Source organism: Hippocampus zosterae, chromosome 17, assembly GCF_025434085.1.
Source record: "Hippocampus zosterae strain Florida chromosome 17, ASM2543408v3, whole genome shotgun sequence".
NCBI lineage: Eukaryota > Metazoa > Chordata > Actinopteri > Syngnathiformes > Syngnathidae > Hippocampus > Hippocampus zosterae.
The window spans coordinates 13,993,641-14,007,390 of record NC_067467.1 but is presented as its reverse complement, the minus strand read 5'-3'; the positions used below and the strand labels follow the sequence as shown (position 1 = coordinate 14,007,390).

General features: G+C 40.7%; 1 protein-coding gene across 3 annotated transcripts in view; it reads right to left on the bottom strand.

The window, feature by feature from the left end:
• Positions 1–1,925: 1,925 nt before the first annotated feature.
• The window catches only part of LOC127590180 (oxysterol-binding protein-related protein 6-like), a 29,522-nt gene continuing 17,697 nt past the window's right edge, over positions 1,926–13,750 (bottom strand). For 2 of the 3 annotated variants that reach the window (XM_052049639.1, XM_052049641.1), the window contains 15 exons: positions 13,313–13,396; positions 12,995–13,136; positions 12,504–12,637; positions 8,759–8,851; positions 6,557–6,734; positions 6,241–6,312; positions 5,658–5,872; positions 5,453–5,590; positions 5,305–5,368; positions 5,148–5,226; positions 4,177–4,321; positions 3,948–4,098; positions 3,737–3,863; positions 3,001–3,123; positions 1,926–2,824 (listed from right to left, as the gene is read on the bottom strand). In XM_052049639.1, the coding sequence (XP_051905599.1) occupies positions 2,716–2,824; positions 3,001–3,123; positions 3,737–3,863; positions 3,948–4,098; positions 4,177–4,321; positions 5,148–5,226; positions 5,305–5,368; positions 5,453–5,590; positions 5,658–5,872; positions 6,241–6,312; positions 6,557–6,734; positions 8,759–8,851; positions 12,504–12,637; positions 12,995–13,136; positions 13,313–13,396 (1,854 nt within the window). In that variant the 3' untranslated portion in view covers positions 1,926–2,715. The remainder of the gene's footprint in view (positions 2,825–3,000; positions 3,124–3,736; positions 3,864–3,947; positions 4,099–4,176; positions 4,322–5,147; positions 5,227–5,304; positions 5,369–5,452; positions 5,591–5,657; positions 5,873–6,240; positions 6,313–6,556; positions 6,735–8,758; positions 8,852–12,503; positions 12,638–12,994; positions 13,137–13,312; positions 13,397–13,750) is intronic. The other variant, XM_052049640.1, reaches the window with a different exon arrangement.

Below are 13,750 nucleotides of genomic sequence, written 5' to 3'. Positions count from 1 at the left end.
TGTTTGTCCTGCCCTTTGTAAGTACAAAAGAAATAAATATTAATTAGGTGTCCTGGACACATACATCTGCAGTTCTCGATATATTGCTGATTGAAATAATTGTAATTCAAAAAGACTGTCGGGGGACTTGTAGCCCTGTAAAACAATCTCCAATCATTTTCAACTCTGTGATGGCCACACAATTAATCTTGATTCATCCATTTATCTATTTTCCGAACCGCTTTATCCTCACAAGGGTCGCTGGGGGTGTTGGATTCCATCTGTCTTCAGGCAGTCGGCGGGGGAAACCCTGAACCGGTTGCCAGCCAATCGCAGGGCACACGGAGACGAACAACTATCCGCGCTCACATTCACACTTAGGGGCAATTTGGAGTGTTCAATCAGCCTGCCATGCATGTTTTTGGAATGTGGGAGGAAACCGCAGCACCCGGAGAAAACCCACGCAGGCCCGGGGAGAACATGCAAACTCCGCACAGGGAGGCCGGAGCTGGAATTGAACCTCTGCACCTCTGCGCTGTGAAGTCAACGTGCTAACTACTGGACCACCGAGCCGCCCCAAATCTTGATTCTTCATTCTGATATTTTTACACTGATTTTCAGTACCATAGTGGACAACGAAAAATAGTTCACTGTGCGTTAGATTAGTTTGTGGGAATACATCATTACCTCGATTCGTGCCCGACACACAACCTTATTTAATCTTTATTCAACCAGTTGTGAGTCAGTCATGTAAATGGCACACTAGAGGTCTTCCATTAAGAATGATTTCAATCATAATGAGTCATGTCTATTTTATGCATACGGCCCTTTATCACAGAAAAGTCTCAAAGGCCTTCACATGGCAACAGTTATATGGACATTAACATTGCCTGACCTTGACACCCAGGAGGATGAGGATAAACTCAAAAATTACCCCAAAAAGTCCATGTCAACCCAATTGATGCAATATCCGAATAGATAGCACACGCATCTGAAAATATAATACATTTTATTTATAAGCGCCTTTCAAGACACCCAAGCACACTTTACAATCAGACAAAAACAATAAAATATGACATTTAAAGACCTGAATGGAGACAGAACGGGTACTTCCCTATAGCAGGGGTCTCAAACTCAGTTCCTGAAGTTGAATCAGGTGTGTTGCAACAGGAAGACTTGGAAAACATGCAGGACAGCGGCCCTCCAGGAACGGAGTTTGAGACCCCTGCCCTAAATAGCCGCCTCAGTTGTAGTGCACCATTTTTACCAATAGAGGGCGCCGTTGGATAGTCATTTCCGCGTTCAGTGAGGGAGTGTGGAAGAGGTCCTTCGCTGCTCCAGTTCCAATGTCACCAATGGATTTGAATAAGACACATGCACATTCTGATATTTTAAATAATTCCAACATGGACAATATTGGACTAATAGAAAAAAAAGCATAAACCAGAGAAGCAAAATGGACAAGACTTTCATGTAACCCATTTTTTTCTGGCTTTGTGTCTGTATGTGCCTGTGCGTCAAGGAAAGTGCACTCCCTTTATTTCACTAGTATTCTTTCCTAAATTAGCGAGCAGAAATTATCAAAGTTTCCAAAAATGGCCATTATGCATTTAGAGTATTTAACAGTTTTACTTGTAGTGAACAGGAGCCCTCTATTAGTTTTATCTTCTTAATGTAATTTTACTGGGATCTTTTGTACTTGTTACCCAATGAAAATAATTAGTGCAATTGTTTATAGCCACAAATTAAAATTATACAATATTTAACTTCAACTTCCCTTACTAATTTTTGGCAAAAATATTTATAGTCAACAACAACAAAAAAGCATTGTAATTTTGACGCATGCATGAATAAAATTGCCGATACTGTCAGAAAGTGAGGAGATAATATAAAACAAACCAACGTAACGATCAGAAGGCTGAATGAATCGAATACAGAGCTTGAAATGGAGTAGAGATTCGTTTAATTCATTAAAACCAGGAAGTAAAACACCTGATTATCAAACACTTTATTACAAAGCTAAACAGTCGGAGGAAAATGTGACTGGGGTTCAACAGTATTTTCCTTCAAGTGAAAGTCAAAAGAGATGATACAGTATATTCTCCAATATATTGGGACAATCTTTGAAGTGAGCAAGAACATCAAGGAATAGTGCTACATTTACAAAGGACCTTTGTGACCACGTTAAAATACAGTGTGCACCTTGTAGGTAAAAAGTCCAAAAACCGGAAATCCCCAGTCCACGTGTAAAACTTCCCATGCCCTAGCCCACCTAAAATGACAGGAAATATGATTTTTGGCTTGGCTTATAAAATTAAATACATATTTTCAGTAACATATGAACATTTAGACCAATATTTATTTATTTATTTATTTATTTTACCCACACCCCTAAATGGTATGCAAGGTAAACCTTTAAATCAAGAGAATTTCAGTGCTCATAGAATTATCTAAAGGAGGTAGGCAATAAGGGGAGGTTAAAACATCAGACAGCGTTAAAAATGTCTTCAAATGTTCCACAGATGGCACCTCATCCCTGTGGTCCAAAAAACAAAAACAACAACAGAGGTTCATGGATGCTTTTAAAGTTCCTCAGCCTCTCCCGGCAGTAGCAGCATTCTGTATTATATATTCAGGTACGCTCTAGATGTGTGTGAAACTATTTTGACAAAAAGGGTGGTGAATTTCATTCCTTTTACATTTCCAGAGGTGACAACTAAGCCAATGGCAGATATCCTACCACAGGTCTAGGTTCTCAGTATTAGCAAAGCCCGGTTCTTTACGGAGATTCCAGTACGTTCCGTTGTATAGCCACACTTCTCGGTCATCCGAATCAACTTCTTTCCTGAAAACGCAGAAAGGACTCTTTAGTTCGCAATCACATACTTTTAACAACAAGTGTGTTGAAAGGAAACTAAAAGCCATCAACTAAGAATGGCTTTTTTTTTAGGGGGAGGGGGCAAATTTAAAAAAAAAAAGCTTAAAGTAGGAGTTCGATACATCAAAAATGTTTCGTCTCACCTGAAGAACCTCGGGATGTGCTGCTTCCCTTGCTTGGCCATCTCCTTTCTCCTCTCCCTTTGTTTCTGCTCCACTTCATCCTTCTTTTTATCCGCCTCTGCTACTTTTCCCTCCTCTAAGAGCCTGATAGAAAGATTGGGTTGATATGATAAAATACTTACATTTCAATGCAAATCTGCACGTTGAAGTACGGTACTTTTTGTTGCTTAATTTAAACAAAAACTAAAGTGAATTGTTTTCCTGCAGCCCCTGTCACCTTCCGCCTGCCACTCATGTGCACAGTGATTGGGTGAAATGTTCCATTCACTGAATAGTTCGGGCAGCACATACAAATTAATTTAAGACACATTCCAGCTCTCAGGACAGATGTGCAACAACAGTGCATATAACTGTGCGCATTGACATTTTTAACTAAACGAATGAACGACACTGTCAAGCGCGCATGGCTGGGTTTTTTTTCTTCCACTTCTTAATTTTTCCAAATGACGAAATTCCATTGTGGTGACGGAGATCTTTAAGCCCTGCAATTAACTGAGTCATTGGTACACAAAAAAGGCAACCATTCTTTCCCCCGCCACTACAGTCTTGAATGCGACTTTCATACACAACATACAGAAACAGGTTTAAATGTTTAATTAAAAAAAAAATGCTTGTGAGCTTTAGTTGGACGTCTTAAATGCGTTGGGATTTTGGTCCTTGATTGCATCCAAATGTAAAGTGGGAATCCACTACTTACCTCTGGTCTGGTCTAAAACGTGTGTCTGTTGGTGGAAGGACAGCTTTCATTTCAGGTGTAAGTTCATTTAGCTCTCTGGCATAGTGGGAGAAGCCATAGTATTGGAAGTGGTCATGAGGCTGCACATCTGAAAAAGGACATTTAAAAATGGAGCCGTCAGAGCACAAGACAATAAAAGGAAACATTGTGCTGGATGTGGATTAGACATTACTTGGCTTCCAAATACACTTTGGCGTCGGCAGCGTGTCGCAGAAGATGCCCTCGTGCCAGAAGCCTCCGAAACGATGGACAACCTCTCCAGCCCGGTCCAGAACCACACCCTGAACCCCATTTTTACTGCTGTCCGAAGTCCAGTACCGAGACTGCGTACAGAGAGGACGTAATGAGAACAGGAACAGCGGATTTACAGGAAGAAAAAAAAAATTAAAAGAAATTCTGACCTTGACAAAAGTAATCTTGCAGGTGCAGACATCACTCTCTTTGTTTCTGATGACCACCTCACCATAGTGCTCCAACAAACGCTGCTGACTCAGCACATTGTGAATGCAAGTAACTGCCTTGTTCCATTCATAGTGATCACCAAACCTAAACACATTTGATTTGGTTCAGTCACACATTTGGAGATATAGTAAACGAGCTTTCAAAAACTTCTGCGCTTTTTACAGTACATTTTAAGTGTTCAGAAGTTTCAAATATTTAGATTGCTTTATCACAAAGAGCTACAAAAAGTAAATGTAAATACAAAGGGCCATGAAAAAAAGTCATTATTTTGTGTAATGAGCCATTTTAGGGGCAGCAACTGTTGCAGGAGACATTGTCACCAGGTACTCGTTACCCGTGTCTTTTCTCCTCTACTTGAAGTAGTTGCTTAATGCGTGTTGATATTGTCAGCCCATTGTGAAATAATTGTGCCTAGTCTATACCCAGCCATCGAACTATCCATAACCCTCAAAAGGTTTCCAAATTTAACTTGGTTTTTCGATTCTCATTTTTTTCCACCCTAGCTGCGAGGGGAGCCTTTCACTATATTGCTCTGTCACATGCACGTGTCTCCCTCGCTCCAATTTGTGAAGTCACTGTGCTGCCCGTTAGTAACCCTCTCCTTCCCCCTTCTACTTCTTGCGGACACACCGACCTGCCATGCGACGAACAGGAAACACAACAAAACAAAATCCTAATTGGCTGTGGCTCCTGTCCTTCACAACAAAGATACAGCTCAAAGAATGGGATAATTTATGGCAGGCGCGTCACTACACAGCAAAGAGCACATTGACATTGGGGAATCTTAAATTGACACCAACGCACAGTGCATTCGATTTTTTGGGTGGATATTGTCCAATTAGCCCATCGTAAGGAAATATGAATTCTTCATAACTTTCAGCATGCGGGTCCAAAATAAGCACCACCTGACCTGGGCAAAGTAACATTGACAGGTCCACTGGAGATGATCTCTACCGACTTCCCCCAAAATTTGTTCTTCCATCTTTGATCTTGAGAAAACAAAAGCAAACTGATGACACAGCGCTACGGACAAGACAGAAATGTACACCGGCCACACACGTCAATACCTTGCCAGAAAGTGAAGTTTGCCGACTCTGCATGGCAGGCAGAGATGGGAGGGTGATGGCTAACCTGTAGACAACAGAGCATTCGATAAGTTCCAAAACCAATGAGTGGCATTATTCTTGCCAATCAGCGATAAAATAGGAAAGTTACCTGCTCACTAACATAGCGGAAACCTCTGTCTTCTCTGTGACTCTCATATGTTTCTCCAAGAACAGGATTGAAAGGTTTGTAGCGATTCCTCCAGGATGCCCACGCATAGCCAGAAATGGAAAATGCTGCAACATATACCTGGGAGCCCAGGGTAAGAAACAGTTTTAAAACTGAGTTGAATTCGATTTGGGGATTTCTGACTTACCATACGCTCATATGGATCATCGGTATGATTAGCAATGTCAAGCAGCTCAGAGTATTCCAGCTCTTCTGACACTCTCTGTAGCAAAGACAGAGGTTCGTTGAGAGCCACGGGCATGGAAACCCTCGAAAGGTCCTTGCCAATGTTGTTGTACAGGATGCTCATGATGCCAATGTGGCTGTTGTCCGTTCCTGGGGCAGGGATACAAGTGCGGCGACCTGGATCACAGGAACACACAATTAAATGTTGCTCCCCACCCCACCAACACTTTCATGCACCCTGTAATCTGATAACATAACCTGTCCATTGTCGTTACCGCTGTCCCTGAAAGGGTTAAATAGAAGCATTTGCAAAACACGGAACTGTGTATAAACCTATCCCAGAACGGGACAGCCCTCATCTTTTGAAAGCAACATTTCAAACAATTTAATCAACATACAACTAACATTTAACTGTAATGACACCCTCCTTTGCTTTAACTGCATTAAAACAGCAATTTACAGTGACTCAGACCAATTGTGTGTCTTTCCATAGATTGCTGCTATAATATGAATATTGGGGGGAAAAAAACGAGCGACAATGATACCTGTGTCAGCCATGGGGGAGGGTTTGTCAGTCGCATTCCTGAGACTGGCTCTGTATTTGAGGTTTGCGTTGGCTGTAGAAGACAAAAATGAAAGCCGCAAGTCTTAATTCTGTTTATTCAAATGATCTGGATTCTCCCAACTGCTCTCTTGAACCAAATAAGATGGTTCTCTGTATCTGTTGATGTGATGAGCAATGGAGAGGAAACGCTCACACTCCAAATGATTTTTTTAAAAAAACTGAACAAAAATTTCAAACTAAAGAAGGAAGTCTTCAGTCATACAGTTATTCCCTTCGGAAGGCTTGGAAACACTCACCCTGTCCTTCGTCGGGCTCCGACGTGCTTGTGGTGGTGATGTCACTCAGACCGGATTCATCTGAAGCCTCCGCTTCAGAGGAGGTCTCACACAAAATCACTTCACTGGCATCAAAATACTCTGCCATGGAATCAGCCACAGACGGTGCACGTTGACTATGACTAAAAGATGGTGTCCTCTGCCCAGACAAGAAAAACAAATGTCGTTTGAGACCGGTGGTTACAAATATCCAAATACAGGTACAATGTACTGCGCAAGTCAAAGGAAAAGTGCAAGGGCATGATGGTAGTGAAGTGTGTCACTGCGCATTTGAATCCAAAATATTTTGCGGGGAGCGAGTAGTTTTGTGTCGTTCGCAAAACACACATTCAAATGAAGGAATCTGATTGAAGAGAATCACATCATTCCTTGCTCAGTTTAGTTGAGCTGTGCTGTCCCTCAGAGGACCGCAAACTGGTTCTTACAGAGCAGCTTCATGAGGGGGAAACTGTCTCTTGTTGGAGACGGGAGTGGCTGGAAAATAAAAGAAGCATACCTCTTCTCTCACTCCACTTTGCACCAAATTACAGTTGACAATTTTCTGATGTAAAATTTTATTCTGAGTGTGATCCCTCTTTTTGTTCTTCATTTACCATTTCGCCAACAGTTGATATTAACATTTGGGAGTAACACTCATGAAATGTGACAACGAGATGGCAAAAGAACTACCGTTTTAAAGTGGATGTGACATGAAAACTCGCAAGATGGGGTTTTCACCAAAATGACATCAGTTGCTCCATTTGGTTTCGCCTCTTGTGAAAGACGTTTCTCTGCACCAGAACAACAACACTGGGCAACCACTGAGTAGCTTACAATACTAAATACTGAGTATTGTCAATCAGCCAATCTGAAGACAATAGTCACACAATTTACCACTTGGCATGGAAGCTATAGACACATGCTATTGTAAGTCATGCAGGTCCTCTAAGATCTATAAATATGAACAAAACTGCAACAATACTTTGTACTATTCAGAAACGTGACACTGATAGACAGCCCAGCTCCCTTCGTTGCAGCAAAGATACCACTACTTTAAAAATGGCATTAATTCTATTTTAGTACTGTACAACAAAGCCTGCCTTTGGTAACATCAGGGTTTGGAATTAATAGTTGAGGCCCAACAACTCTCCAGCTTCTTTGGACAGACAAATAAAGCTCTTTCTATTTTTTATGCATGTGGTGAGGCATAACTTTCTCTTCTTTAAGATATGGATTCACGAGCAACTATTCACTGTTAAATGGAGCCAAATTATTTATTGCAAATCAATTTGGACACCAGGAGTTGCTTTTGAAAGTAGCAATTCGTGTACATTCGATTTTGTACAAGTACGGTCTGAGCAGAAACCTTTACCAGTTCATGTTTATTTTGTTCGATGTATTTAATTAGGAAAGGTCCAAATTAACTTATGCAATGTGAACACATGTAAAGAACACTAAGATATTGCTATAGGCAGCTGGCTGTATCGATTTATAACGCAGTATTGGCCGCCTCTAAAAAGAAATTTTAGAATCCGTGAGCTTGGTGGGTCAGGAATTAAAAAATGAACACCAAGTAACAACCACTGGCGCTCCTTTGAGGTCCATTCATTCATTCATTTTCCGAACCGCTTGATCCTCGCTAGGGTGCTGGAGCCTATCCCAGCTGTCTCCAGGCAGTAGGCGGGGGGCACCCTGAATCGGTTGCCAGCCAATCGCAGGGCACACAGAGACGAACAACCATCCACGCTCACATTCACACCTAGAGTGTAATTTAGAGTGTTCAATCAGCCTGCCATACACGTTTTTGGAATGTGGGAGGAAACCGGAGTATCCGGAGAAACCCCACGCAGCCCCGGGGAGAACATGCAAACTCCACGCAGGGAGGCCGGAGCTGGAATTGAACCCGGTACCTCCGCACTGTGAAGTCGTTGTGCTAACCACTGGACTACCGGGGCCGCACTCTTTGAGGTCCAGAACAATATAAAAAAAAAAAAAAAGTAAATACTGATGTCGCGATGAGGACAAATGGTCGAAAGTTTAGACTCTTGTACTTTGTATACAAAAAGTAAAATGTTTCAAAGTCTGCTAGGAATTTTGGGAGAGAACACAACACTGTATTATTGACATGAATAGAGCAAAATCAATTACAAACCATCCTTCAGACACACGAGCAAGCGTACACACCTGGTCTGCTTGGACAGTGCAGAAGGATTCCTCAGTAGATTCCGAGGACAAGGAAAGCGAATGGACTTTGGTCAGATGAGACTGTATGTCAAACTAACACATGAGAAAGAGAGGATGAGCAACGGGAAAAAAAGTTAGTCGAGAGATGAAGAGAAATGTCTTACTGCAACATCCCTATTGTATGTTCTGAATGTAATGTGTATTCATCACCAACACTCTTCCCCAATTCACTTTACGAGGGCATTCGAGACCCATCTACAAAGTGGTAAATATGAAGGAATATTTCTTATTTAAAAAATAAATCAATAAAACAATTGTATATATTATATACATCATGCAAGTGCCATGAAAAATATTTGGCTTCTTGTCACCTTCCTATTTTTTGGACATTAATGCAGTGTTTCTCAAATAGTGGGGCGCACCCCCCGGGGGGGGGGGGCACAAGGCTCCATCAAGCGGGGCGCGTTTACCCTCGGGGAACATGCTTCTTTAATTTTTTTTAGTCCTAAAATAACGTGCAGTTGCACCTCCACTACGTTAGGGGGCAGTGGCGCTCGCATTGGCAGAGTTTGCGCAGGGAGCATTCTCAGGGAGGAAATAAATATGCTGAGCCGTTTGTAGCGCTCGGCTTCAACGCGGTGGCAGACGAGGAAAGATCGATGTGCTTACTGTGTCTAAAAAATGTGGTCGCGGAACGCATGAAGCCAAATAAATTGAGGCGTCACTTAAAGACATTACAACCCAATCACGCTGATAAACTTGCTTGAGTTTTTTAAAGCGAAAACGTGCCGAATATTGCCAACAATCATGCCCCTTTGTGACTGCTACTTCAGTAAACCAAAATACAGGTCCGGGCTACACATTGAGCAAGGAGCCAAGAGTTGCCGTGTCCTGCTTCAAACCTCGCTTCGAAAAGCTGTGCATTGCAAGACGTGCTCATTGTAGCCATTAATCCAGATGATATCTTTGATTTAAAAAAAACACACACACACACATACTTTTATATATTTTTGTTTTGCTGGTTAAAGTTTTTTTTTAAATATTGTTCTCCCGAGATAATGTTGGTGATTAGTTTGAATGCATTAGTTATTGATTTTATGTAATTTTATTTTTCAGTATCGTATGGTGTGACATGATCAGTCAAAAAATATTTGTTAAATTAAGGATTTAATGTAATTTTTAAATTTAAGATGCACTTTAAATCTTTTCTGTTCTAGTTACTAAAGCTATTCTTTGTGGTACATTTGTCCATATTTCTTTTTTATTCTCTTATACGTTAATAAGGATACAGTGTTATGCAAAGGTGTACTGATAATTTTATAGACAAATAGTATTTATAGTCGTCGGGGGTGGGGGGGGGTGTTTTCCTCTTCCTTGGGGGGATTACAGAAAATAATTGAGAACCACTGCATTAATGTTACAGATCATTAAACGTCAATATGGGATTAAGATGACCCAACATAAAATGCAATTTTCAAATGGTGATTTTATTCATTAAGGGAAAAAAAACCCTCCAAAGTATTCAAAACTACACGCCCTTGTGTAAAAACAAATAAATAAAAGCATGTTTGCCCTCGTCTTATTAGGAATTAACTGTGGCTCATTTTTTAAAATCTAAATGGAATGAACTTGGACATATCAGTGTCCTTAACAATATGTATAAATAGTAACATTGCGCAAAATCTGGATTTTTGGGGGGGGGGGGGGGCATGAAAAGAGTTGTGGATGTGCAGCATGCAGCTCACACTGAGAATGCAGAGGGTGTAACCGTGACATTAAATGATGGTAGGTTAAACATGAGCAGAGGTTAGGCTTGACTTTTTTCCTTCCAGGTAATTGGGCTGGCAAGCTTCATGGCTGCTAGCCACATTTGCCTTGCTGCTGGTCATATGACAAGCAGCATCACAACAATACTAAAATCAAATGACAATCTTGGAAGGAATGCTGGGTCTGAAAACAGCTCCGCATAAACTCTGCAAGACCGCTAGCAAGCCCAGAAGAACCACTGAGGAAAAGAGGAGGGGCGAAGAACAAACAACTGAAGAAAACCAGTGTGGAACTTTGTCATTAAAGAATTGAGTGCTCGACCAGGTTGTGTGAAAAGCCAACAACAGTGATGACTAGTATCTCCCCGCCACCCCAAAAAAACAAGTAACAGGCCAAACAGGCTTAACAGTTTCACACCGCACCTCAATGAACAGCTCCGACCAAGTGAGGGAAGGGCCCTGTTTTTCTTTTTTATCATCAACTTCCGAATGATATAGGCTTTCTTTTTTTCACATTTTGCTAACTTTGCTACATCGTCAGCATAGTAGTGTATAGCTTGTACAACAGTGAATTTACGGTCCTCTCAAAATAACAACACACAAATACCACTGGCAACAAAAATGAGTACACTCCCTCAAGTGAAAATATCCAAAATTTGTGTGGCACATTTTCCAGCCATACCTTAACTCTCTTTGCCTTGGAGTTGATATACACACTTTACAATGCAGCCAAGTGTAATTTCCAAGCGTTGTCCCAAAATAAGACAAAATATTTGCAAAAATGTGAGGGGTGTACTGATTTTGTCTAACTCAATCACGCAACTCCTTTGTTCATACACTATTTTGCCAGAGCGTGATGCTTGATGGTTTTTGGGGTGGCAAAACTGTTTGGGGTAAAGGTTTTGTCTTGTAGAAATCTTGAGGATGCACTGCAGGTGTTCAGTGAGGTGATTCCAATGGGATATTCTCATCTCAGAAAAAATCTGCTTTGATAAAAATACTCTTTATGTGCAACTTACGAGACAGCATTTGAGAACGCATGTACAGTAGGTGGAATAACAATGATCCAGGTAGCCCATCATTGCATAACATTTTGCTGATGCTAAATCTGGCGGCACTGGTCTTACAACATTTAGTCCAACATATTTCTTTTTGAAATTTTAAAAAAGTTGTCAAAGACATCATATGACTAAGGCCTAAAAAAGTTAACTGTTGGGTGTGATTGCAAATTTGCTGGGTGTGGCCCGTGCAGCAGGAGTTTAACATAGATGCTGTTTATGGTTGATAAACCGTTTAAACAGTGGTCCCCAACCACCGTTCCAGGGACCGGTACCAGGTCACAGCCTATTTGGTACCGGGCTGCAAAGAGACAGACCTGCGAGCAAATTTACTCCAGCAGTACAGAGAAACTAATAGTCACCAACTAACCAAACGTACTAGAGGAAAACAGCAATCAAATTGTGTCCCATTTACAAGTAGCAATGATGCTAACGCCGCATCGTAACTTCAAAAAGGATGATATTGATGTTATACGGTTAATTTTTTGTTCCTAATTGGTCTATTTCTTAGTTGTTCATTGTGCCATTTTATTATAGTCTCCATTTGTTGTGCAGTAGAATAACATTGTTTGAAATGAATGAAGGTTCATAAAATGTATTTTTTTTAAATGGAAATGGCTGCTGGTCCACAAACAGCTTGCATTTATCTCAACCGGTCCGTGACACAAAAAAAACGTTGGGGACCACTGTGTTAAAGAACTGTCATTCGTGCAAACTTGTACCGAAACGTTAAAAAGTTGGACATGTGCATTCAAAAGTTTGGAAAAGATCAAATTATGTGACTTTGTGCGAGTTGTGTAGATATGTCCACGTATATATGTGCATACACGAGTGTACACATAATGTACGTGTAAGTGTGTGTGCATGGACTGTATGCATACTTGAAACAACATTCAACTGGCTTGTATGGGTCACTATTACCTCTGAGAGTGTACTGCATAGTGTGGCGAGCTGTTCTGAGGTGTCCCGCCTCAGATCTGGGCCAGTCCAGGCCTGTCTAAGTCTTTCTCTCTCCAAGGTCAACACTTCATGAACAGACTTGAGAGAGGTAAAAACTGCAACACACAGAGCCTCTTCATCAACAAAATTGCACGAGTTAATAGTTTAAAAATAGCAGATATTGACTAATATTTTAATTCTTGAACTGCTGATTTAGAATGACAAATCAAGTTGAGAAACTGGTGTCAACAATGAGTATTGTTTCATTTGTTGCATCAACACCCATATAATTATTCTTTGCTAAACCTTCATGATTCAGGTTTAGGAAACAGCGCACAAATTTGAAATATATAAAAGTGTTTCAACTAATGAACAACACAGTGATGTGTGATTATTTAGCTAGTAATAAAAAAAAATTACCATTTTAATCATGTTTGATATTTCAATACAATTAAACAACAACAGACATGCACCTCTTTGCGAAACTATGCAGATGTCCTGTTGGAGTTTCTTGGCCTCTGGTGAGGTGCCTTGAGGATTAGACAGCTGCGAGTACACATAGTCCGGTATAGATTGGACAGAACTGAAGTTGGTACTAAGGTGGCTGGAAGTGAACTAGAGGAAACAGAGGCCAAGCCGGCAAAAACATATTACAACTGCATGCATCGCTTTCAATGGCACCGATTGTTCATTCCTTTCCTCGACACTTTGTTAAATGTAGAATTTATGACACCTGATCCACAGATTTTTGTACAGCAAATACAGAAAGTAAACTTTGTTTGAAAACTCACTCCTCCCATAGCTTCCACACGAGACAAAGTCCTGGAATGGCCATACGATTTGCCAGTCTTCTTGGGTTTCTCCAAGGAAAGATTCTGGGTGAATTATAAAAATAGATAAATAAAATACTCTTGCTTAAAATTATGTGTGCTACAACTTTGTTTTCACTCAAAAGGTCTAATAACAGGTGGAATAAGTACAGCTATGGTGGAACCTCACTTTACAGAGTAATGGACTCCCGATTTAACAGTGGTCAGTCCACTCAAAATGCCATTTTGTGCAGTATTTGTTCAAGTCTGTAAGATCCATCATTATATATCTATAGATCAGTCTCTGTACATGTGTAGACAAGCCAGCTGTCAAAATTAGCAGTTTCCATCTTGTTTGGTCAAAGTATAAAAATGATAAAAATGATTAGGGGAACAAGTAAACCAAGTAATTCCATTCAG